Source organism: Nycticebus coucang, chromosome 24 (genome assembly GCF_027406575.1).
Source record: "Nycticebus coucang isolate mNycCou1 chromosome 24, mNycCou1.pri, whole genome shotgun sequence".
NCBI lineage: Eukaryota > Metazoa > Chordata > Mammalia > Primates > Lorisidae > Nycticebus > Nycticebus coucang.
The window spans coordinates 27,711,840-27,734,454 of record NC_069803.1 but is presented as its reverse complement, the minus strand read 5'-3'; the positions used below and the strand labels follow the sequence as shown (position 1 = coordinate 27,734,454).

The following is a 22,615-nucleotide window of genomic DNA, read 5'->3' as shown; positions in this document are numbered from 1 at the left end:
AAAATGTAACTGTCAGAAACATCATTTACTAACAAAATATGTAGGATACCTAGAAATAAATCTAAGAAAATATGTTTCAAGACCTCTATTAGAAAAATATCATGGAACTTTATAGCCTGAGGATTATACAATATTCTTTAGTAGAAAAAAAATCAATGTTTTGGCCGGGCACTGTGGCTGACACCTGTAATCCCAGCACTTGGAAGGCCGAGGCGGGTGGATTGCCTGAGCTCACAAGTTCAAGACCAGCCTGAGCAAGAGTGAGACCCTGTCTCTAAAACTAGCTGGGTGTTGTGGCGGGCACCTGTAGTCCCAGCTACTTGGGAGGCTGAGGCAAAAGGATCACTTGAGCACAAGAGTTTGAGGTTGCTGTGAGCTATGACGTCACAGCAGTCTACCCAGGGTGATCACGTGAGACTGTCAAAAAAAAAAAGAATCAATGTTTTAGAGGTATTGGTTTTCCTCATTTCAATTATAGATTCAATTCCCATCAAAATCCCGTGTCTGTGCATGTGTGCATATCAACAAACTGATTCCAAAATTTACGTCGGAGTAAAAAAAAAAAAAAAGGGTCAAGAATAGCTGAGACACTCTGGAAGTACAAGGTTGAGGTAAAGGAACCTGTCATGTGGGTAAGGCCAAGAGAACAGAATAAAGCCTCTGTAAAGAGACCTGTCACACGGATGCTGGACTGGATGAAGGGCAGAGCCAGCCCAGCACTGCCGACCTTGGGACAACAGACGAACTCCGCAGGGCGACAGGAGAAAAAAATGAAACTGGGCCCTTACTTTACCCCTCACACAAAAATCACATCTGGTAGGATTAAGGGTGTAAATACGTAAGGACAAAACATAAAACTTTCGGAAGAGTACAGCGAGGAGTATAAAGACGCTTCATCTGGGGTGTGGGGCAGTGAGATTCAGGCATCAACACAGACTGAGCTCACAAACGTCTTCCTGAGTTTTTAAAAAGCAAAAAGCAAAGAACTGTTTATAGTTTGATTTCATTTATAAAAGTTAAGAAAGTGCCAATCGTTTAGGGAAAAATACACATGTGGCAAACCTTTGTTTAAAGTCAGGAGAGGAAAGGGAAGAAACTTTTAAAAACCTCATGCAGGACAGCGATTGTCTCCAGAGAAAAGGAGCAAGATGGACGGTGGAGGAGCAGACGCCGCGTGGGCACCGATAAAGCCACATTTTCTTACTCTGAGTGTCATTCTGATTGCATGAGTGTTTAAAGACAAGGTGTGTATTAAAAACTTAGGTGTATTAGGGCGGCACCTGTGGTTCAGTTGGTAAGGTGCCGGCCCCATATACCGAGGGTGGCGGGTTCAAACCCAGCCCCGGCCAAACTGCAACCAAAATATAGCCGGGCGTTGTGGTGGGCGCCTGTAGTCCCAGCTGCTCTGGAGGCTGAGGCAAGAGAATCGCTTAAGCCCAGGAGTTGGAGGTTGCTGTGAGCTGTGTGATGCCGCGGCACTCTACCAAGGGCCATAAAGTGAGACCCTGTCTCTACAAAAAAAACAAAGCCTAGGTGTATTAAACAAATCCATATATAAAGCATTTAAATATAGATGAAATGCTCCTACTGGCTTAAAATCTACATATGAAACGTTACCTTTTTTAAAAAGTAAGACTAACACATTCTTACCTAACAGTTTTGTTAAATATTAACATTTTGCCTTATTTTAGATGTATTTTTCTCCTTTAAAAAAAAAAAAAAAAAGTAAAATGTTAGAGCTGCTGCAAGATGTACCCCTTGGCTTCCACTTCCTCTCCTGCTAGACCACAGGCAACTCGTGTCTTCAGCTACACGTGATAATACCGAACGTCTTCAGAATGGAAGTACCACTGTAGACACCAATGTGGGTATTTCCTAGGCTGTCCAGGGGGCACTGGGACCACACATATTTCAATTTCCGCACATCCTGACTGCCATGTGGTGCCATCAGACTGTCATCCTGTCCATCTGACAGGAACAGAGTCTCCCAGGCCTTGACCGTGCTCCCTGGTCACCTGGAGCACCTCTCACTGTCATCCTGTCCATCTGACAGGAACAGTCTCCTAGGCCCTGACCGTGATCCCTGGTCGCCCAGAGCACCTCTCCACATGCTCATCAGTCACTCGGCTTCACGCATTTGTCTACTGAGTTGTTTGGTCTCATCTGTTACTCCTCTATTATTCTGGGTGTTAATGCTTTTTCTTTGGCAACGATTACAAAAATACTCCTATACTTCTCTTTTTATTAGAAGTCGTAGAGTCTGCTGTTCACTTCTAGTTCATGAATCCATCTGCATGTACGGCACGAGATGGAATGTCTTTCCAGACTCTACTTTGTACGATGATTGCTCTATTTGTCTATCTCTGTGCCAATATCAGACTGCCTTGATTCCCATATGAGCATCTGTGATTTCTGATAAGGTTAGTCCACACGTTCTCCCTCTTTTTCACTAGGATCTTGGCTAACACAGCAGATAAACACATTTTAATGAAGATGACAAATACGTCACGTCTGGGAGTGCTCAGGTCACCGATGCTATTATTAGCTACCTAATCACTCAAGTACCAAAATGTTCATAGGGAATGTCTTCTGATCCACTAGGGAGGCATAAATAGAAGCATTTATCTTGACTGACATCAAGCCTCTGGCCACATAAGAAAGAATGTATAAAGAGAAGAAAATTGTACCAATCATTAACTTATTTCTAAGAACTTTGCCTCCCTACCTCAGAGTTTATAGACAAGTGTACTTTTTACTGTGGATGGTATTAGAGCACCAACATACCCAGAAAGCGCTTTTTTTTTTTTTTTTTTGAGACGAGAGTCTCTCTGTCACCCTGGGTAGAGTGCCGTGGCATCATAGCTCACAGCAACCTCAAACTCCTCTTGCCTCAGCCTCCCAAGTAGCTGGGACTACAGGGCTACACCACTACACCTGGCTCATTTTTCTTTTTTTTTAGTAAAGACAGGGTCTGGATCTTGCTCAAACTGGTCTTGAACTCCTGAGCTTAAGCAATCCACCCGCTTGGGCCTCCCGGAGTATTAGAATTACAGGGTGAACCACGGCGCCTAAATATTTTTATATAAATAGTTATGCCTATTGTCATTCATAGTTTTCAAAAAAACAATTTGATACATTATTATGCTAATTATTCTCTTTTTGTGAAGCTTTAGCAGAAATCTCAGCAATAAAAAAAAAAAACTATAGGTAATCTAATCCTAGGCCATACCTGGGGAAAGGTGTGCTTGGGGTGCACAGGCCCCACATGTATTCCTCTGTAATCTCCGTTATGCTTTGTTGCATGGAAACAATGTCCTCTGGTTACCACTCTGCTTACCACTAAAGATACATGTTTTTTAACAGAGACTTGCTATGTTGCCCAGGCTGTCTCAAACTCCTAGACTCAAATGATGGTGTCTCAGCCTCCTGAGTAACTGGGACTACAGGTGTGTGCCACTGCACCTAGCTTCTAAATATATGCTTTGATTATTTTTATTAGTACATGCTGGTGTAAACTTAGCCTAAATGTAAGAATGAACTACGCACACAATTATTTACCCATGGCAATGTGACACCTATGAAGGTAATCCTATTCAATTATAATATTAAGGAGTATGCCTTTTTGATAAGAATGAAAATAAGCCCTTAACTAGTTTGGTGACCTTTCTGAGGACAGTGGTATAAATCCATGACAATCAGAGAACACAGTCAAATACTAACCATCTGAAGTGATAGATTCTGCAGCATTATTTGTTGCAAGATCTTACCAGGCCTAATAACATCCACTTCTGTAAGAACTAGGGCTCTCCAAACCCTCACCAGAATGCTTGAGCTAGCTGCCTCAGCCCACAACAGTGACAGGAGGGACCACGGAACCGCCTGACTGCAAACTGGTTTATTCTGGCCTAACCTAATTAGCAGTTCAAAGGCAAAAATCAGAAATTTCTAGAATCTGAGCGCAATTTGTTTTAGGGCAAATAATTTATACAGCACGTATGTTCCAGGCACTGTTCTTAGAGCTTTACATATTTAATTCAGAAATTCCTGAATATTTTGTTTGAAGGACAAGCCCCTGCCCAGCTCCAGCTTGGCCATCTGCTGAAGGCCACAGACTCCTCAGATTAAGGGAGGAGAAACAAGCTAACACACATGGGATTACAAAGGAGACAAGCTGTGCTGAAATACAGTCATACGTAAGCCCTTTTATTAACGTATTAAATAAGAAGATCTAGGGGAAGTGTCATCACTACCACGATTTCAAAGCAGTGACAAACAGAAGCAATACTTTTTGTAGACATTATAATAAATTTAAGAAATATTATTAAAAAAGTAATAAACACATAAAGAGATATAACAAATGGAATGTGATATGAAAATAGCTGTGACTTCCATTGGTGACAGGTCACCCTTACTGCTCATCCTCTCGTGAAGAGTAGCCTGTTTCATCCTTGAAGAAAATGCTGAATTCTACCCCAAGATTAATAAAAACAGATGCAACATCTTTCCTACCCAAGGTTGAAACCCTCTGAGTTCTACCCACTGGCTTAGGAGTGTAGAGACTCTGTATTGACAACTCATTTAACCCTACCTAGTGTACAATGAGGTCGGTGGTACCATAAACCCCCACTGTACCAGTGAGGGCTCTGCGGCATGGCACGGCGCCATCGCAAAACCAGTGAATAAAATACGCACACGTGCAGTCACGCTAGCAGGGTCTCACCTTGATGGGGGGTTTCCGAGTGATGTGGGAGACGAGGAAGTTCATGGCAATGTCCTCACAGTTGATGTATTCATCCACCATATCTCGGATGGCCTGGGGCATCACGTAAGAATACAGGTAGGCATAATACTGTCGAGGGAAGGGAAAGAGTCACATGCTCTGTTAGAGGCCGCAGCAAAGACATACAGGGCTCCAGGGGCCATCTGAAGGACAGTGGGCGTGTTTGGCAGGTGGCACGAACTGGCAAGTACTACTGGAACTTAAAGGGTTGGAGCCAGGCCGGGCATGGTGGCTCATGCCTGTGATCCCAGCACTCTGGGAGGCTGAGCTCAGGAGTTTGAGACCAGCCTGAGAAAGAGCAAAACCCTGTCTTTACTAAAAGTAGAAAAACTAGCCAGGAGTCATGGTGGGCACCTGTAGTCCTACCTACTCGGAAGGCTGAGGCAAGAGGATTGCGCAAGTCCAAGAGTTTGAGGTTGCTGTGAGCTGTGACGATACCACAGCACTCCATCCAGGGCGACAGTGAGACCCTGTCTTAAAAAAACAAAAAACAGGCTCGGCACCTGTAGCTCAGTGGCTAGGGTGCCAACCACATACACCGGAGCTGGTGGGTTCAAGCCCAGCGCAGGCCAGCTAAACAATGACAACTGCAACAAGAAAATAGCCAGGTGTTGTGGTGGGCACCTACCTGGGACACTGAGGCAAGAGAATCACTTAAGCCCAAGAGTTTGTGGTTGCTGTGAGCTGTGACAACACAGCACTCTACTGAGGGCAACATAGTGAAACTCTGTCTCAAAAAAAAAAAAAAAAAAAAAAAATTCTCCCATTCGAATTGCCATCATCAACCCCTCTGAGGAACAGAACTTCATATCATCTCCCTACATGGAATCAGTATAAAGATTTTAAAATCAGTGCAAATATCTGTCAAAGTAGGTCAGACACTGGTTCAGATAAACAATATTCTATCTCTGACAATGGCAAAAAAAAGTTAAGTGAGGGAGGAAAAGCCTTGATACCTTCTCATACCTCAATAAATCATGGACTCATGAAACATCTACTCCCTCACTGCCTCACTTGCAGATTCTTTCTTTTTTTTTTGTTTTTTTTTTTTTTTTTGAGACAGCCTCAAACTGTCACCCTGGGCAGAGTGCTGTGGCATCACAGCTCACAGCAACCTCCAACTCCTAGGCTTAAGTGATCCTCTTGCCTCAGCCTCCCAAGGAGCTGGGACTACAGGCACCTGCCACAGGGCCCGGCTATTTTTTGGTTGTTGTTGCCATTGTTGTTTGGCAGGCCCAGGTTGGAATCAAACCTGCCAGCTCTGGTGTATGTGGCTGGCACCTTAGCCGCTTGAGCTACAAGGCGCTGAGCCTCACTTGCAGATTCTTTAATCTGGTTTCTTCTCACCATCACCACTGGCTGCGTCCTGCTCCAAACCACCTTCCTCTTTTCCTCAGATTCTTCAAGTCACCTCCTGAACAGTCTGCTCCCCTAGTCTCTCCCTGAGCACTCCCTGAGTGCTGAGACTATAGGGAATCATCTTACGTGAAGCCAAGTGAACGTGCCAATCCCATACCCCAAAGCCTCCAACGCTCCCGGCTCACTCAGCGTTCAGACTGTCACAAGGCCCATAAAGTGGTGTGCTGCAGCCACTCACACCTGCTACACTGCTAAACGCTACGTTTTCAGAAACTGTGAGCCTGCTGTTAACCATAGCCATTATTAAAGATGTAGCTAAATAAACCTAAAAATTACATTAAAAATCCAAGCTATACGGGTGGTGCCTGTGGCTCACAGGAGTAGGCCACCGGTCCCATATACCGGAGGTGGCAGGTTCCAACCTGGCCCCAGCCAAAAACTGCAAAAGAAAAAAAAAAAAAAATCCAAGCAATAAATACCTACACCTCAATTATTACAAGTGTTTACTATTATTTATTATATTTTACTGTTATCTTGGAGCTATTTCTATCTGTGTATGGTGAAAATACCATGTAACAGTACACAACTGCATCTCTTCCCAAATCTGTGTTCAGTGATTCATGTTGATAACCTGAAACCAGCCTCAGTAAGATACTTACAGCACAGAAAGGAGCAAATAGCACAAAACAGGGCACACGTTAACTGCAGGGAGCTGTAATTTGCTCGTGACAAATCAACGGGTGATGTGCCCAGCTAAACTGATTCACACACTTCATTAAATAGTACAATCTATATAGTGAAATAATTATAAAATTTTTGCAGCCCAGAGTCATTTGCCAGTTACCATGAAGAGTTGGTGAGCTTACAAGATGAATTATACTTACTTTTTCTTTTTTACACAAAGACTGATGATTCAAATTTGTCGACCTTTTAAATGGCCAGTGACTACCATTAGTATGCTGACAAGAATTAAACACAATTCAAGTCTTCAAGGAAAAGGTAACATTTCAACAAAAAACCTCCTTTTAAAAAAAAGCCTATATAGAAAACATTATGAGAACAAATGTTCGCAGGTATTTCCACCAGTATGTGGTTTTGTTGCCAAAATGATGTTAATCTGATAAACTTACAGATCTTCATATTTTTAAAACATAGAAAAACTTTTCTCACCTAATAAAAAACTTTTTTTTTTTTTTTTTTTGAGGACAAGTCTCCCTCTGTCACTCAAGCTAGAGAGCACTGGTATGATCACAGCTCACGGCAACCTCAAAATAAACTCTTGCCTCCCACGTAGTTGGAACTACCGGCGCTCGCCACTATGCTCGGCTAATGTTTCTATTTTTCATAGAGATGGGGTCTCACCACGTTGCCCACACTGGTCTTGAACTCTTGGCCTCAAGCACTCCTCCCACCTCAATGCCATTCTCATCGCCCTTTTCTTACCTTGTGAAAGAAGGCAGCACCTGTCAAAACCATGGACAGCTCACAGGAGTAGTTGGAGTTGTAGAGCCAGGACTGATGAGGGACGTCCCACGCATGGTACCGGCCAGGGAAGCCCACAATGCGGTCTCGTGCTTCTCTCCACACCCTGGAAACACACACACACACACACACACGTGCGTGCATAGCTCAAAGATCCTCAGGAATGTTTAAAATTATTGCCTCTAAAGAAGCCCAAGTGCCCATAGACCCACGAATGGACTAGCAAATTGTGGTACATGTATACCATGGAATATTATGCGGCCTTAAAGAAAGATGGAGACTTTACCTCTTTCATGTTTACATGGATGGAGCTGGAATATTCTTCTTAGCAAAGTATCTCAGGAATGGAAGAAAAAGTATCCAATGTACTCAGCCCTACTATGAAGCTAAATTATAGCTTTCACCTGAAGCCTATAACCCAACTATAGCACAAGACTACGAGGATAGGGCCAAGGAAGGGGAAGGGAGTGGGGAGGTTAGGGTGGAGGGAGGGTAATTGGTGGGACCACACCTACGGTGCGTCTTAGAATGGGTACAGGTGAAACTTACTAAATGCAGAATACAAATGTCTACATACAGTAACTAAGAAAATGCCATGAAGGCTATGTTCCACAGTTTGATGAGAATATTTCAGATTGTTTATGAAACCAGCACATTGTACCCCTTGATTGCACTAATGTACACAGCTATGATTTAACAATAAAAAAAATAAAAAGATTAAGATCTAAAAAAAAAAAAAAAAATTATTGCCTCTATTTTATAGGCTCTAGCTCTTAGGCTTTTTTTACTTTTCCCTAAAAAAAAAAAAGAAAAGAAAAAAATCACTCACATGTACAATAAAGGCAAACAGTACCACTTACAGTTCTTTTTTTTGGAGTGATCCCCTTGCTTCAGCCTCCCAAGTAGCTCAGATTACAGGTGCCAGCCACAGTGCACCTGGCTAGTTTTTCTATTTTTAGTAGAGATGGGGTCTCGGTCTTGCTCAGGCTGGTCTCAAACTCCTGAGCTCAAGCAATCCACCCGCCTCAGCCTCCCAGGGTGCTGGGATTACAGGCGTGAGCCACCGCGCACGGCCAACATGCAGCTTTCTCAATGAGAACCTACTACTGCCTAACTTCTGGCATCAGCACTTCTCAGCCCTCCCAGAAAACATCAGCTGAAATAATACGGGAAGAGGTTTCCAGAATGAGATATGTACAATCATCTGCTAATAAGGAAGATACCAATTCCTATTTTTAATCTTAATTTCTTTATAAAAGGTTTTTTTTTTGTAGAGACAGAGTCTCACTTTACGGCCCTCGGTAGAGTGCCGTGGCCTCACATAGCTCACAGCAACCTCCAACTCCTGGGCTTAAGCGATTCTCCTGCCTCAGCCTCCTGAGCAGCTGGGACTACAGGCGCCCGCCACAATGCCCGGCTATTTTTTCGTTGCAGTTTGGCCGGGGCTGGGTTTGAACCCGCCACCCTCGGCATATGGGGCCGGCGCCCTGCTCACTGAGCCACAGGCACCGCCCTATAAAAGGTTTTTAATGAGCATGATATAGTAGTTCAGTAAGACAGGTATGTAATTTACATACATCACATGCTTAACTTTTCTTTTACAGAGATCCTTCAGGAGTAAACTAACTATAGCAGGGCTGAGGGGGAAACACGCATTGTGAGATGAAGTCTACAGAACCCTACAAACAAGAGGTTTCATTAAATGCAAGAAATTAACTGAGAATTCAATGTTTCGACAGAAAATTGTATGTATTTCCAAGTTTATAGGTAAGGTATAAACAAAATCAATCCCCTGTCACAGGTTAAAATTGGGGAGCTGAAAGCACTTAAACCCCACAGAACCCAAGAGGCCCATGAAGGGGCTTCAGGAGATTTAAACTTTCTAAGAAACTCCCCTGTCACATGGAACTTCAATTCTTAAATTACAGAATATTTCATTTCAAAAAGAGTTCCTCTCCTAGTAAGTTTCAAAGCATCCAATGTAGACCTAGGGATGAGCACAACTTCCGTCACAATATAATGGCATCCAGATGGGCTTATTTTTAGACATAGACAACCGATTTTAATTAAAATTTGACCACTTTTTAAGTGTACAATTCTGTGGCATTAAAAGTATGTTCACACTGCTGTGTAACCATCACCCATCTCCAGAACGTTTTCTTATTCCCATGCTAAAGCTCTGCCCCTCTGAACTCACTTGCCCTCCCAGCCACCTCCACTCCACTCTACCGTCTCTGAACTTAACTCTCTCGGAACCTCATACAGGTCGAGCCACACAGTATTTATCTTTTGCGGTTGACTACACCTCTGACTGTAATAAGCTGCCGCGACTGTTCACAGGCTGCTTTTGGTGTGGACGTTCGTCTTCAAGCCTCTCTGTGTCCCCTTTCTCTTATCTACCACTTAAGACCACCTCTTCTTTCTTAACTACAAAAGTTGAAATTAGTCGAGATCTATCTTTTGCCAGAGGGAAAAATATTTATTTATTTACTTTTTAGACAGAGCCTCAAGCTGTCGCCCTGGGTAGAGTGCCGTGGCATCACAGCTCACAGCAACCTCCAGCTTCTGGGCTTAAGCGATTCTCTTGCCTCAACTTCCCAAGCAGCTGGACTACAGGTGCCTGCCACAACGCCCAGCTATTTTTTGGTTGTAGTTGTCATCGTTGTTTGGCAGACCCAGGCTGGATTCTAACCCTCCAGCTCTGGTGTAGGTGGCTGGCACCTTAGCCACTTGAGCTACAGAACCAGAGGGAAAAATTCTTAGACTCACCCTTTCCTTTGAACTTAGGTCTGTTTCATTCATTCGTTAAAGTAAACGAATTGCGATTATTAAGAGAAAGCTTTCAGATCAAAGGATACCCAAACAAATAAGAAAAAGTTAGGCTGTACAACCAGAGATAATTCACCAGCTCCATTACCAGAGGCTAAACCTCAAATTCAAACCATTCCTAACAGACACATTAAAGGCTTCCCGTTATTCTCTTAACACCTGGAAATCTACTGGGAAATGACATGGAAAAGGTCAAAAGTCTTCCTAAATCAAGGGCCAAAGATTGCAAATGTCAGCTACCTTTGCTTCAAACCCATCAAAGCTAGGATCCTTATCAAGATCATTCTCAGAATCCGGGGCAATTGGCAATCCTCCTCTTCACCCCCATGACCCTGTCCACTGCTCCCAGTTCTCCAGAAGGCATGAAGCTGTGTCACGCCGGAGCAGAAATCCAGCCCTTCTTCCCACCATCAACATAACATCTCAACAGCAAAAACCATTCCCAGCATCACTGCAGAGCTTTCTTCCTTTCACCAAAACAAGTGAAGAGAGCCAGCTAGTTATCTTGTTTGAAGGAATGCAACTCAGTTCAGCAGAATTTTGTTTTTTAATTACAGCTATCAACAGATTCGCTTCAGTAATATACTACGGGGTCAGGCGTGGTCGCTTGTGCCTTTAATCTCAGCACTTTTGGAGGCCGAGGTGGGAAAACTGCTTGAGGGCAGGAGTTCAAGACCACGCTGCATAACACAGTGAGACTCCATCTCTACAAAAAAATCGGGGGGAAATGTGTTAAGTATGCTGGTGTGCACCTGTGATCTCAACTACTCAGAAGGCTGAGGCAGGAGGACTGCTGGAGTCCAAAGTTGGAGGTTGCGGTGAGCTATGACAACAACCCTGCACTCTAGCCCAGGCAGCCTACAGGGCAATAAACTATTACAAATAATGTTAATAAGATTATTACTAAAGGAATGTGAGAGGCTGGGTAGGAGCAAAGAAAACTGGATGTTTGAATTTGTCAGAATGTGTCTATTCTTTAAAATAGATTTCAAACCTGGCCTCGGCCAAGGTTGCAACCAAAAAATAGTCGGGCCTTGTGGCGGGCGCCTGTAGTCCCAGCTGCTCGGGAGGCTGAGACAAGAGAATCGCGTAAGCCCAAAAGCTGGAGGTTGCTGTGAGCCGCGTGATGTCATGGCACTCTACTGAGGGCGGTAAATCAGACTCTGTCTCTACAAAAAAAAAAATAATAATAAAAAAATAAAATAGATTTAATCATCAGCACGGACAAGCCTGAGCCCAGGTGAGTCAGGTCAGGCCTCACTGAACGCAGCAGAAGGGAGAGAAAAGAGCCCCCTATCCTGGATTCAAACTCCACTTGAGAAGACCTCCATGAACATCTACTCTGGTAGATTCCGATTTTGCCCAAACTCTCTGTGAGGAAGAACTTTCCTCCAAATTTAATGTGAACTGATACTTTTTTTTTTTTTGGTAGAGACAGAGTCTCACTTTATGGCCCTCGGTAGAGTGCCGTGGCCTCACACAGCTCACAGCAACCTCCAACTCCTGGGCTTAAGCGATTCTCTTGCCTCAGCCTCCCGAGTAGCTGGGACTACAGGCGCCCGCCGCAACGCTCGGCTATTTTTTGGTTGCAGTTTGGCCGGGGCTGGGTTTGAACCCGCCACCCTCGGTATATGGGGCCGGCACCTTACCGACTGAGCCATAGGCGCCGCCCGTGAACTGATACTTTTATAAAATGTAATAAAAATGGAAAGACATGGTTTGTTAAATATGACACCAAAAGCTGATCGAAACATCTGAATAGCCAGATGTACAAAAAGGCCAACCGGTTAAGAAGCACATACAGAAAAAAGGAACTAAGAACCAGTTCCCACTACAAGACAGAGGAACCTCCAAAAACAAAGTTAAAAGAAAGCAGCCCATCGTGAAAGGCCACAAACTGTATGGCTGCGTTTCCATCCACGTCCAGAAGAGGCAGATCCACAGTGGTGAAGATAGTGGACGTCTAGGACTTAGTGGGGTAGAGAAAAACGGGAAGTACCTGCTACTGATACAGGGTTTCCTTCAGCGGTGATAAAGATTTCTAAACTTAACCACTGATGGCTGCACAAACTCTATGAATCTACTTACCTGAGTGAATTACAGGGCATATTAATTATATTCAATAAATTTTGCAATAAATGAACAGCAAGAAAAATGATCACATGCTCAGAAGTCACAGTAAATGTCAAACTGCTTTCAAGGTTTCTACAATGCTTAGCCTCAATTTTTGTACTTACCTCACTGTGGACGAGTACCGAACTGTCCATGGCACACCTAGAGCAGCCCCGGTCTACTCTCTTACCTGCCGCGTCCCTCAAGTGGGGACTTCAGGCCTAAGAGAAATGACTAAGACTCAGGAAGCGGGAGAGCTGAGTGGCTGAGTGGCTGTTCTCGAGTTAGACACTTGGTTGGAATCCCAGCTCTGTCTGCCACTCTAGCTTCTACATGGCTCTGTTCTCCTGGACCTCAATTTACTCCTACATAATGGACACAACTGCAATTTATGTCATCAAGTTTCAGGACTGATGAGACACACCCGGGTGCTCGGCCGGTCCCGACACGCAGCACGGGCTCCATGATTACACAGCACAGGCTTCGTGATTAGGCAGCACGGGCTCCGTGATTAGGCAGCACCACCAGCACCACCACACCTCCTGCTCCCTTCTCTCTTGGATCTTGGCTTCCAACATCCTCTTTCCATCAGTCTTCTTGGCCCTAGGATCCTGGCACTGTTCCATTGCTCCAACACTCAGCAAGATGTGGCTACCGCCTGCCTGGGAGTTATTGCCCACTCCTCTAACAACAAAAACCTCACGTTTCCTTCAGGAAAGTTCCCCCTGCCTCCACTCTCAGCCCATGTGGTTTGGGTTTAAGGATGACATGTGCGCCGTACCAGGGACAAGCAAGTGACCACAGTTTAGTCAATCAAAGGATTCCATCTCCCCAGCCTCCGAGGAAGAGCCCAGTGAGAGCCCAGCAGGGCCCGGGGACGGAGGGGTGGAATCCACCACCACCAAGTCCCTGGAGCGGCGCTCACGCCCTCTAACAGCTTCTTCACTAATGTCAACCAAGAAACTCAGTTTGCTGCCTAATCCACCTTTGACTGGGTTTTCTGTCACTTGCAAACCAAAGTGTTTCCTGGTTAAAAACCAGTCCCTCACCGAAACCCGAACATGATCTCATCGTGGCGGAGGTGGGCGTCGTCGTCGATGGACAGGACGGCCTCAGTCTCAATTTCATTCCAGGGTAAAAATCGATTATTCAGACTGTTCTTCTCAGTACGAACCACCTGTAATGAGGAAGGAAAAGGACTAAAAAAAAAAAAAAAAACCGATGTTGCATTAGAAAGCAAAACCAAAACTTCCTTTAGGTCAGAGGAGACTGGGGCTAAATTTACAGAATCATTTTGTCTGATTACCCAACCCCCTGGAAAATCCAGCGTACACCTTTCAGGAATAAAAACTGCCTCATAATTGGGCAAATGTAGAAGGATTTCACATTTAAGCTTGATTCCTTTGTTAACTAATGCTCTCGTGAAACCAGCTAAAGCTGAGGATTATTCTACATGTGCAATAAACAGTCTGGGGAAATTAAAAAGTTACTTTTCCAAGGGAACAGCAGGTGGCAGAGCAGAACTGAGGTCCAGTTCCCGCGGCAGAAGCCCCAGCGCGCTCCCTGGTTTAACACCAAACTCAGAAACTGTGAGTCTGTTATTTCTGACACCCATCAAAAAAAGGCAGCATAACCCACCTGACATTACTCGCTTCGCCTTTGCAATTCCTTCCCATAGCACTGACCACACAAACACAGCTTTTCCTTTCAAGATATAATTTACTCAGTAAAATAGCTCTGCATCTACCAAACTCGAATATAAAGAACATCCATCCAAAAAAAATATTACATGCAAAGCAGCATTTTCTTTTCTTTTTTTTTTTTTTTTTGTAGAGACAAAGTCTCACTTTATGGCCCTTGGTGGAGTGCCATGGCATCACACAGCTCACAGCAACCTCCAGCTCCTGGACTTAAGCGATTCTCTTGCCTCAGCCTCCTGAGTAACTGGGACTACAGGCGCCCGCCACAACGCCCAGCTATTTTTTGGTTGCAGTTCAGCCGGGGCAGGGTTTGAACTCGCCACCCTCGGTATATGGGGCCGGCGCCTTACCGACTGAGCCACAGGCGCCGCCCAGCATTTTCTTTATAAAACAAAGATTAGTGCCTCTGACTAATAAACATAATTTGCCTATAAGGTAGGTGAGTAGCTCTGTCATTCTGCTTGACACCTACTACTAAAATAAATGACCATAGTCAGCACTTCGTTTTATTTCTACAGTATATCTAATTAGTCCAACTGATGAGGAACCATTGTTTTATTCCAAAAATGAAGAGAACCTCCTGAAGAACAATCTTTTGGGGGAAGCCAGGAAGGGTCCCCTCACTTTCCAGAGACCATTTTACCTGTCTTGGGCTAACCTCTGCCTGGCCTGAGGAACAGACTGCATCTGAGACCGTTAAGTTTACAAATGTGTCAAAGGCACTCCATGACCTCACTAGCACTGTCTTAGCTTTTCTTCCATTCTCACCCTGTAGACCCAGCTCCAGTGCCTCTTGTCACACCTTCATTGTCAAAAAGAGTCATTTCTGCCTTTTTTTTTTTTTTTGGCACAGAGCCTATGTCACCCTCAGTAGCGTGCTGTGGCGTTACAGCTCACAGCAACCTCAAACTCTTGGGCTTAAGCGATTCTCTTGCCTCAGCCTCCCCAGTAGCTGGGACTACAGGCGCCCACCACAACGGGCTATTTTTTTGTTGCAATTGTCATTGTTCAGCAGGCCGGCCAGGTTTGAACCCACCAGCCCCAGTGTATGTGGCTGGCCCCTACCCACTGAGCTATGGCACCAAGCCTTCTACACAGGTTTTCTCAGACTCTACCTCAGCCCCAGGAGTTGTGGCCTAACTGAAGACAAAGAAGGACCTGCTACTATGGGTGACAGCCAGCAGGGCCACGCGGAGACACAGATGCACCTGCCCCACAGCACGAGTGGCCAACAGAGACCCAAGTGTGCAGCCTACGGCCTCCTAGGTGCAGAGTCAGTGGCGACAGAACAGAGGAACTGAGGCCGGCGGCAGCGAGCGAGTAGCGGGGAGGAAGACGCCGAGCTCTGCTCCTGTGGAGCAGGAAGATGGCTGGAAGGGGCAGGAACTAAGGGCAAGCTCGGCATTGGTAAAACGCCACGTATCACAAGGTATGCCCAACCTCAGAGACATAAAAAGAAAAGTAAGTGCACCTTAGAAACGATGTGATACAGCAGCTGTTGAAACTCCCGACAAATCCCCATCCTTCATTTCACTTTCCTAACACACCCAGCGTCACTTACTGCAGAACTGTCCTCCTGCCAGTTCCACTGAACAAAGCTCCAGCAGTGAACATACACAGCTTAAAATCTAGCCATGAGTACACATAGCTTAAAAGGAAGAATAATTGAAAAAAAATCAATTTCTGAATATTCACTTGTAAATGATCAATTTTGTAGGTTAATCTCCAGGAGGGCTATTTACAGCAAAATCAGTAAACCAGGAACATAGCACAGAGCCTCAGTACTCAGAGCAGGACCCACAGACCAGGAGCACGGACACATCACCCAGGCCTGGACTGGTAGACCTGTAGTCCACCTGTAGTCCCACTCCAGTCCACTGAGCCAGAATCTGCATTTTAATAAGCTCCCCAGCTTGATTCCTGTACACACTAAATTTTGAGAGGCACCAGTACAGAGGGAAAAAAGCACAGCTTTGGAGTTCACCAGAAAAGCCTAGGTTCAAATTCGAATTCCTCCACTTACCAGATAGGAGAACATAAGCAACCTCTCTACTGAATCAACAGAACAACCACATTGTCTGAAAAACTGAATTATTTATCAGCCAAATTTGACAACCCTATAAACAATCTAAAAATATGAAATAAGAAAAACTAAAATGATGATCTGATATACAGAACATATTCAAAATTATTTGTCTAATTTACAAACTGAACCAAATCAAGAAAATCTGCTGTGCTTTACTAGACCTGAGCAGGAGGCAGGGGGTGCAGAGCTAGAGTTTGGGCCTGGATTTCACAGCCAGTTACTGAGCAGGTGTATTAAAGTCCATTAGTTGGATATCAAGAAGCAGGAAGAAACTAGTTCTACGAATGCCAGGAACACAGCAGACCTGCCACTCGGCTCGTGCTGGCACAACTCCTCGGGGCTAGACGACAGCAGATGTTGAGGTAAAGGGAACTGCGTTTTAACAATCAGAACAGCAATCAGAATAAAAGTTTTTAAGGATTCACAGAAATGCAACACGAAGCATTATAGTTTATCTGTGGTTAGCCGACCAACGGTAGTCAATAAATCTCCTTTAAGAATTTATAGAGCATGGCCAGGCCGGGTGGCTCACATCTGCAATCCCAGCACTTTGGGAAGCTGCAGTGGGAAGAATGAAAAGCTGAAGTTCAAGACCAGCCTGAGCAACATAGTGAGACCCTGTCACTACAAAAAAATAACTTTTTCAAAAAAAGAATTTAGAGCTGTTATTCTCACCGGGAGTGACTGCCCGCTAAGCAACCTTAGGCAATGTCTGGAGGGGGTGGGAGGAGCAGGCTGGCATCTAGCAGGCAGAGGCCAGGGATGCTGCCAAATCCCCTGAGGCACAGGACACCCACACAACAAAGAATGACCTTGCCCAGATGTCACTGGTGCCACGGCTAAGACACCTGGTTCAAAGTCAATCTCCGGGAGCCAATAAAGTACACAGTATTTGGAAGAATAACTACAGCTGGTTAACTGAGGACAGTCCCTTCCCCGTACCCACAAAGACATTCTGCCCTTACAGACTTTGCAAATACACACTAGAATCAGGGGACGGGGAAATGAAAGCTTTCTTCTAAAAGTTCTGCCTCAAAGGTAGGGTGTTTACTGGCGAGACAAAGGCTCGGCAAACTCCCATAATCCATTCTGACACCAAAATCAGAAGGACAAAAAGACTCAAACATTTTTTTTTCAGTCTTAATTTTTATTACTCAAAAAAAGCTTCGTTTTCTTTTTTTTTTTTTTTTGGAAAGACAGAGTCTCACTTTATGGCCCTCGGTAGAGTGCCATGTCATCACACAGCTCACAGCAACCTCCAACTCCTAGGCTTAAGTGATTCTCTTGCCTCAGCCTCCCGAGAGTAGCTGGGACTACAGGCGCCCGCCACAATGCCCAGCTATATTTTGGTTGCAGTTCAGCCGGGGCTGGGTTTGAAACCGCCACCCTCGGTATATGGGGCTGGCGCCCTACCGACTGAGCCACAGGAGCCGCCCCAAAGCTTCATTTTCTTATTTAGCTTTCTGACTGTGTGCTTGTACCTTCGACACTTTCACGATTTTCTGCTCCTCAGTAAAGAAAGCACGCTTGATCCTGTCACGACCACATTTAGCACACATGGAACCACCGTAGGCCCTGCTGACTTGTTTTTGTGTTTTATATATATATATATTTTTTTTTTTAATTTTTATTTTTTGCAGTTTTTGGCCGGGGCTGGGTTTAAACCCGCCACCTCTGGCATATAGGGCTGGTGCCCTACCCCTTTGAGCCACAGGCGCTACCGTTTTGGTGTTTTAGACAACCTCATAGGAACGTCAGGTCTCAAAGCACGAACCCCTCGAAGTCTGCCTGGGCACATGCCACATGCAGATTTGGTGCTTTCCCAACCTTCTTGGCATAAAGGTAAACAATTTTATTACCAGGGGTTCGGGACAGCCTGGTTTTGTTAGAGGCTGTGTTGTAGGGAAGCCTACGACGGTGTGTCCAACGCTGCAGCATTCTGAGCTCAAACAACCGCTCTGAGGGCTCTCAGCTCCGGAAACGTCTCAGACGGCAGCTGATTGTAAAGTGACTCGACTCAAACCTTTCTAAATGCAGGCATGCAGATCAGAATCAGACCCCGCAAGTCTGAGAAAAGGCAAATAGAACCTAAAAGAAATGACTCAACCACAGGCAGCATGTCGTGTTTAGGAAAGGTTCTCATTTCGGTTGATGCTGTTTTCTTTCGATTTAAAATAACGCTCCCGTGACCCCAACAGCAGCGGCTACTTCTTCCTGTACTATAGGATTCTGCCATCAGAGGCCTCAGACCTCAGCAACTTGTGAACAAAGACTGACCAGACGTAACTCAGCACAGTGCCCGGTATCCAGCAGGCGTCCAACAAATGTTTAATAAATACATGAAGGAGGGCGGCGCCTGTGGCTCAGTGAGTAGGGCGCCGGCCCCATATACCGAGGGTGGCGGGTTCAAACCCAGCCCCGGCTAAACTGCAATCAAAAAATAGCCGAGTGTTGTGGCGGGCGCCTGTAGTCCCAGCTACTCGGGAGGCTGAGGCAGGAGAATCGCCTAAGCCCAGGAGTTGGAGGTTGCTGTGAGCTGTGTGAGGCCACGGCACTCTACCGAGGGCAATAAAGTGAAACTCTGTCTCTACAAAATAAATAAATAAATAAATACACGAAGGAATGAATAAAAAGGAGGACATAATTCAGCCCTGCCATTCTATTTCCAGAATAAGTTCAGAAAGACTTCAGAGAAGACTTCAGAAGTTTATAGACCAAAATTATGGGTGAGCATTCAATATCATTAATACTATTAAAGAATGATACCTAGAGAGGAATTAAGAAACTTCATATCTAATGTAGTTTTCCACAACAAAAAAATCCATCACCCCACCACAGTCAAGCCAGTCACTGCCCTCCCTGACCAGGCAGCTCTTCCACACATCACTCAGAGGGGCTTCGAGTGGCCTGGAACACTGCCACCTACAAAATTCAGTGATTTTAATACACCTAAAAAGTCCTTTTTCTCCTTAAGATTACATTTCACCCGGCCAGGCCAAATAATCTCTGACTTCTAACAATACATAATACATTTCCAAATAATCTCTGACTTCTAACAATATATAACACATTTCCACGTATTATGCAAATCCATGTGTCAAAATAAAACTGTCCAGCCATTACAATGGCAGAAAGGTAAATAGCAACTAAGTTCTCCTCTTCCTCTAACTTAGAAAAGTAACCCACCCACCACAGAGCCCAGGGATCAAGGAAAGGGGTCTGGGAAGAGGCACAGTCACAGGCATCCAACCGGGGCAGTTCAGCCAAGGCGAGCAGGTGGGGAGGTGAGCTGACAGAGGGCACAATGGGAAAAGGAAAATTAAAATCTTCAGAATGTTTAGGCCAAGGTGGAAGGATCACTTGAGGCCAGGAGTTTGAAACCAACTTGGGAAACGCAGCAAGAGTATCTCTAAAAAGTTTTTTAAGGCGTGGCACCTGTAGCTCAGTGGGTACAGCGCCAGCCACATACACCGGAGCTGGCAGGTTCAAATCCAGCCCAGGCCTGACGAACAACAATGACAACTACAACCAAAAAATAGCTGGGCATTGTGGCAGGGGCCTGTAGTCCCAGCTACTTGGGAGGCTAAGGCAAGAGAATCACTTGAGCCCAAGAGTTTGAGGTTGCTGCGAGCTGTGCCACCACGGTACTCTACCCAGGGTGACAGTTTGAGACTGCCTCAAAGTTTTTTTAAATTAACTAGCCTGGTGGTACACATGGGTAGTTCCAGCTACTAGGGAGGTTGACACAGGGGGATCATTTGAGCCCACGCATTCCAGGATGCAGTAAGCCAGGAAATTGCCACTCACTGCACTCTGCCTGGGTGACAGAGCAAGTCCCTGTTTCTTTTTACTTTTTTCTGTAGAGAACAGGTCTTGCTCTGTAGTCTCCCACCAAAGCCTCCCAAAGTACAGTGATTATAAGGCCTGCTCAGTCGCTCCCTGCTCCCTCTGCCCCAGTCACGCAGTCTAGAAAGCAGGGGCATCATCACAGCTCACTGCAGACTCAAGACTCCTGGGCTCAAGTGATCCTCCTAACTCAGCCTCCCGAGCAGCTGGGACTACAAGTATGTGCCACCGTGCCTAGCTAACTATTTTTTGTAGAGACAGGATCTCGCTATGTTACCCGATTGGTCTCAAAAACTCCTCACCTAAGCAACCCTCCTGCCGTTAGCCCCCAGAGTGTCAGATAACTGGCATGAACCACCGCACCTAGCTTTTCCCCTCCCTTTAGGACAGCAGATGAATGAACAAAAAACTTCTTGATTATTCAGGGCACTTGCTCATTCAGTAATATCAAGTGGTGGGAACAGAAAACAAGAAAACAGAAAGGAAGGAAAAGGGGTAAAAAGAGAACAAAGTTTTCCATTTATAACTTTACACATGGCTCTAATGCAGTACAAAAAAGCAGTCTATATTTTAGTTTGAAACAAGTCTGTTTTGATTTGTAAGAGAAAGAGTTGCCAGCAACCCCTGTGAAACTGCAGACACAGGAGCGCAGGCGAGAGCGTCAACATCCAGCCAGAGGGCACAAGAGGACCGTGTGCCCTCAGCGCTCAGCCACAGACAATGCTCAAAACTGCTGGAGATCACCACACCATGAGCATAACTTCTTCCTAATTATTTTACATATTAATTTATATTCATTTTATATATTTATATACATACATATTTATTTATTTTAAAAAACAAGCTTCTAAGAAATACAGTCTTGGTTAAAAAAAAAGGAACCACGTACTGAACTGTGCCAGAGTGCAGGAACCTGTTTCCAAAGTAGGTAGCAGCGACCAGAAGCAATAAAACTCTCACAGACTCAGAGTCCCTACTTCTAAGTGGTGAAGAGAGTACACATCAACTAAGAGAGGAGACATCACCTGAAGAATTGATTTGCTAGGACGGTGCCTATGGCTCAAAGGAGTAGGGCACTGGCCCGATATACCGGAGGTAGCAGGTTCAAACCCAACCCTGGCCAAACACTGTGGGGGAAAAAAAAAAAAAAAAAGAATTGATTTGCTTCAATTGTAAGTCATTTATGCAACATGATTTTTCAGTAATTCCTTTAAACTTCCATAATTCTTGCTATTCGTTTCTGATTTCCCTTGGAAGCCATGCAGCCCATTGTCAAGCAGAAAGAGCAACCCACAGCTACAGCTACCAAGTTATTTAAATAAACTGTTGTCAAAGAAAAAAAGAGTAAGCCCACCAATACCTAATGAAGCCTAACAGGCTTTGTATAGTCTTGGACCTGGAGAAGTTGGACAAGATCTTTCCTGATAACTTCACCTAGAAATCACAATTTTAGGAAATTACCATTTCATTCGTTGAATGGATACTTTTAAAAGTAGAGTGGGCACAGATAAAAATTATACCTTACCCACTTTCCAAGAGTAAGTCTTGAATGATCTCCTAGCCTTTTAACAGCCTGAGAGGCAGAGTCCCAAGCCAGAAAGCTAGCAAAGCCAAGAGCGCCCGGCTGAGTCAGTTTCCTGAGCAGTCTTCTCTCCTTTTTCTTAATAGTGTACTGGGGAAATAATGTTAAAATAACCCCTCTGGCGTGCTATTTAAGTTCCCAGAACACAGAACTCTCATTCAATTTGAGTATCCAGGGCTGGGAAGCAGGAGAAAAGGCAGTGAAAACTCTCCATGGTTTTCACTTGGAAAAAAAGGTACATTCTGGCCTTGCCACTTTCAGAGACCTTGGAGTCTGCCATAGAGGTGATACGCTCACATTCGAATTTACGTCTCCACCACCACCCCACCACCCTGATGCAAGCCACCATCGCCCCTCATCTAGGCTACTGTAAGTCTTTTAACTGCTCCTGTCCTTCCCCTGGGGGTTCCACAAAAATCATGGCACCTTAACACACACAGGGTAAGACCCAGGCTCCTTACGGCAGCCTGCGCCCGATGTGCAGCCCTGCTGCCCCTCTACACTCTCCCCTCAATTGCACCACCCCAGATGCACAGGGTACCGCGTCTTACACCTGCCGTTCCCATGTAGTCCTCCAGAATTGACATGGCCCATTCTCTCACTTCATTCAAGTTTCTGCTCAACTGTCACCTCTTCAAAGTCCCTTCCAAGGCATCCTCTATAAATCATCTGTGCCCTTTATGAAGAGAAGAATGAAAAAGTAAGACTAGGGGCCGGCTGCCAAAGGACCGTCAGTGAACACTGAAGATAAGCAAGGTTCTGAGTGGGCCAGGCTGTACTGTTCATAATTTTAAAATGTCCCTTTCACAATAGCCCACATTTTAAAACTCCAAAAGAAC

At 45.0% G+C, this 22,615-nt stretch overlaps 1 protein-coding gene and 1 pseudogene across 3 annotated transcripts in view; both read right to left on the bottom strand.

Moving 5' to 3' along the window:
* The window catches only part of EXTL3 (exostosin like glycosyltransferase 3), a 97,523-nt gene that overhangs the window by 7,190 nt on the left and 67,718 nt on the right, over positions 1–22,615 (bottom strand). For all 3 annotated transcript variants that reach the window (XM_053578421.1, XM_053578422.1, XM_053578420.1), the window contains exons 4-6: positions 13,612–13,739; positions 7,583–7,727; positions 4,721–4,849 (exon numbers count right to left, since the gene is read on the bottom strand). In XM_053578421.1, the coding sequence (XP_053434396.1) occupies positions 4,721–4,849; positions 7,583–7,727; positions 13,612–13,739 (402 nt within the window). The remainder of the gene's footprint in view (positions 1–4,720; positions 4,850–7,582; positions 7,728–13,611; positions 13,740–22,615) is intronic.
* On the bottom strand, positions 17,800–18,286 carry LOC128576347 (60S ribosomal protein L34-like; annotated as a pseudogene).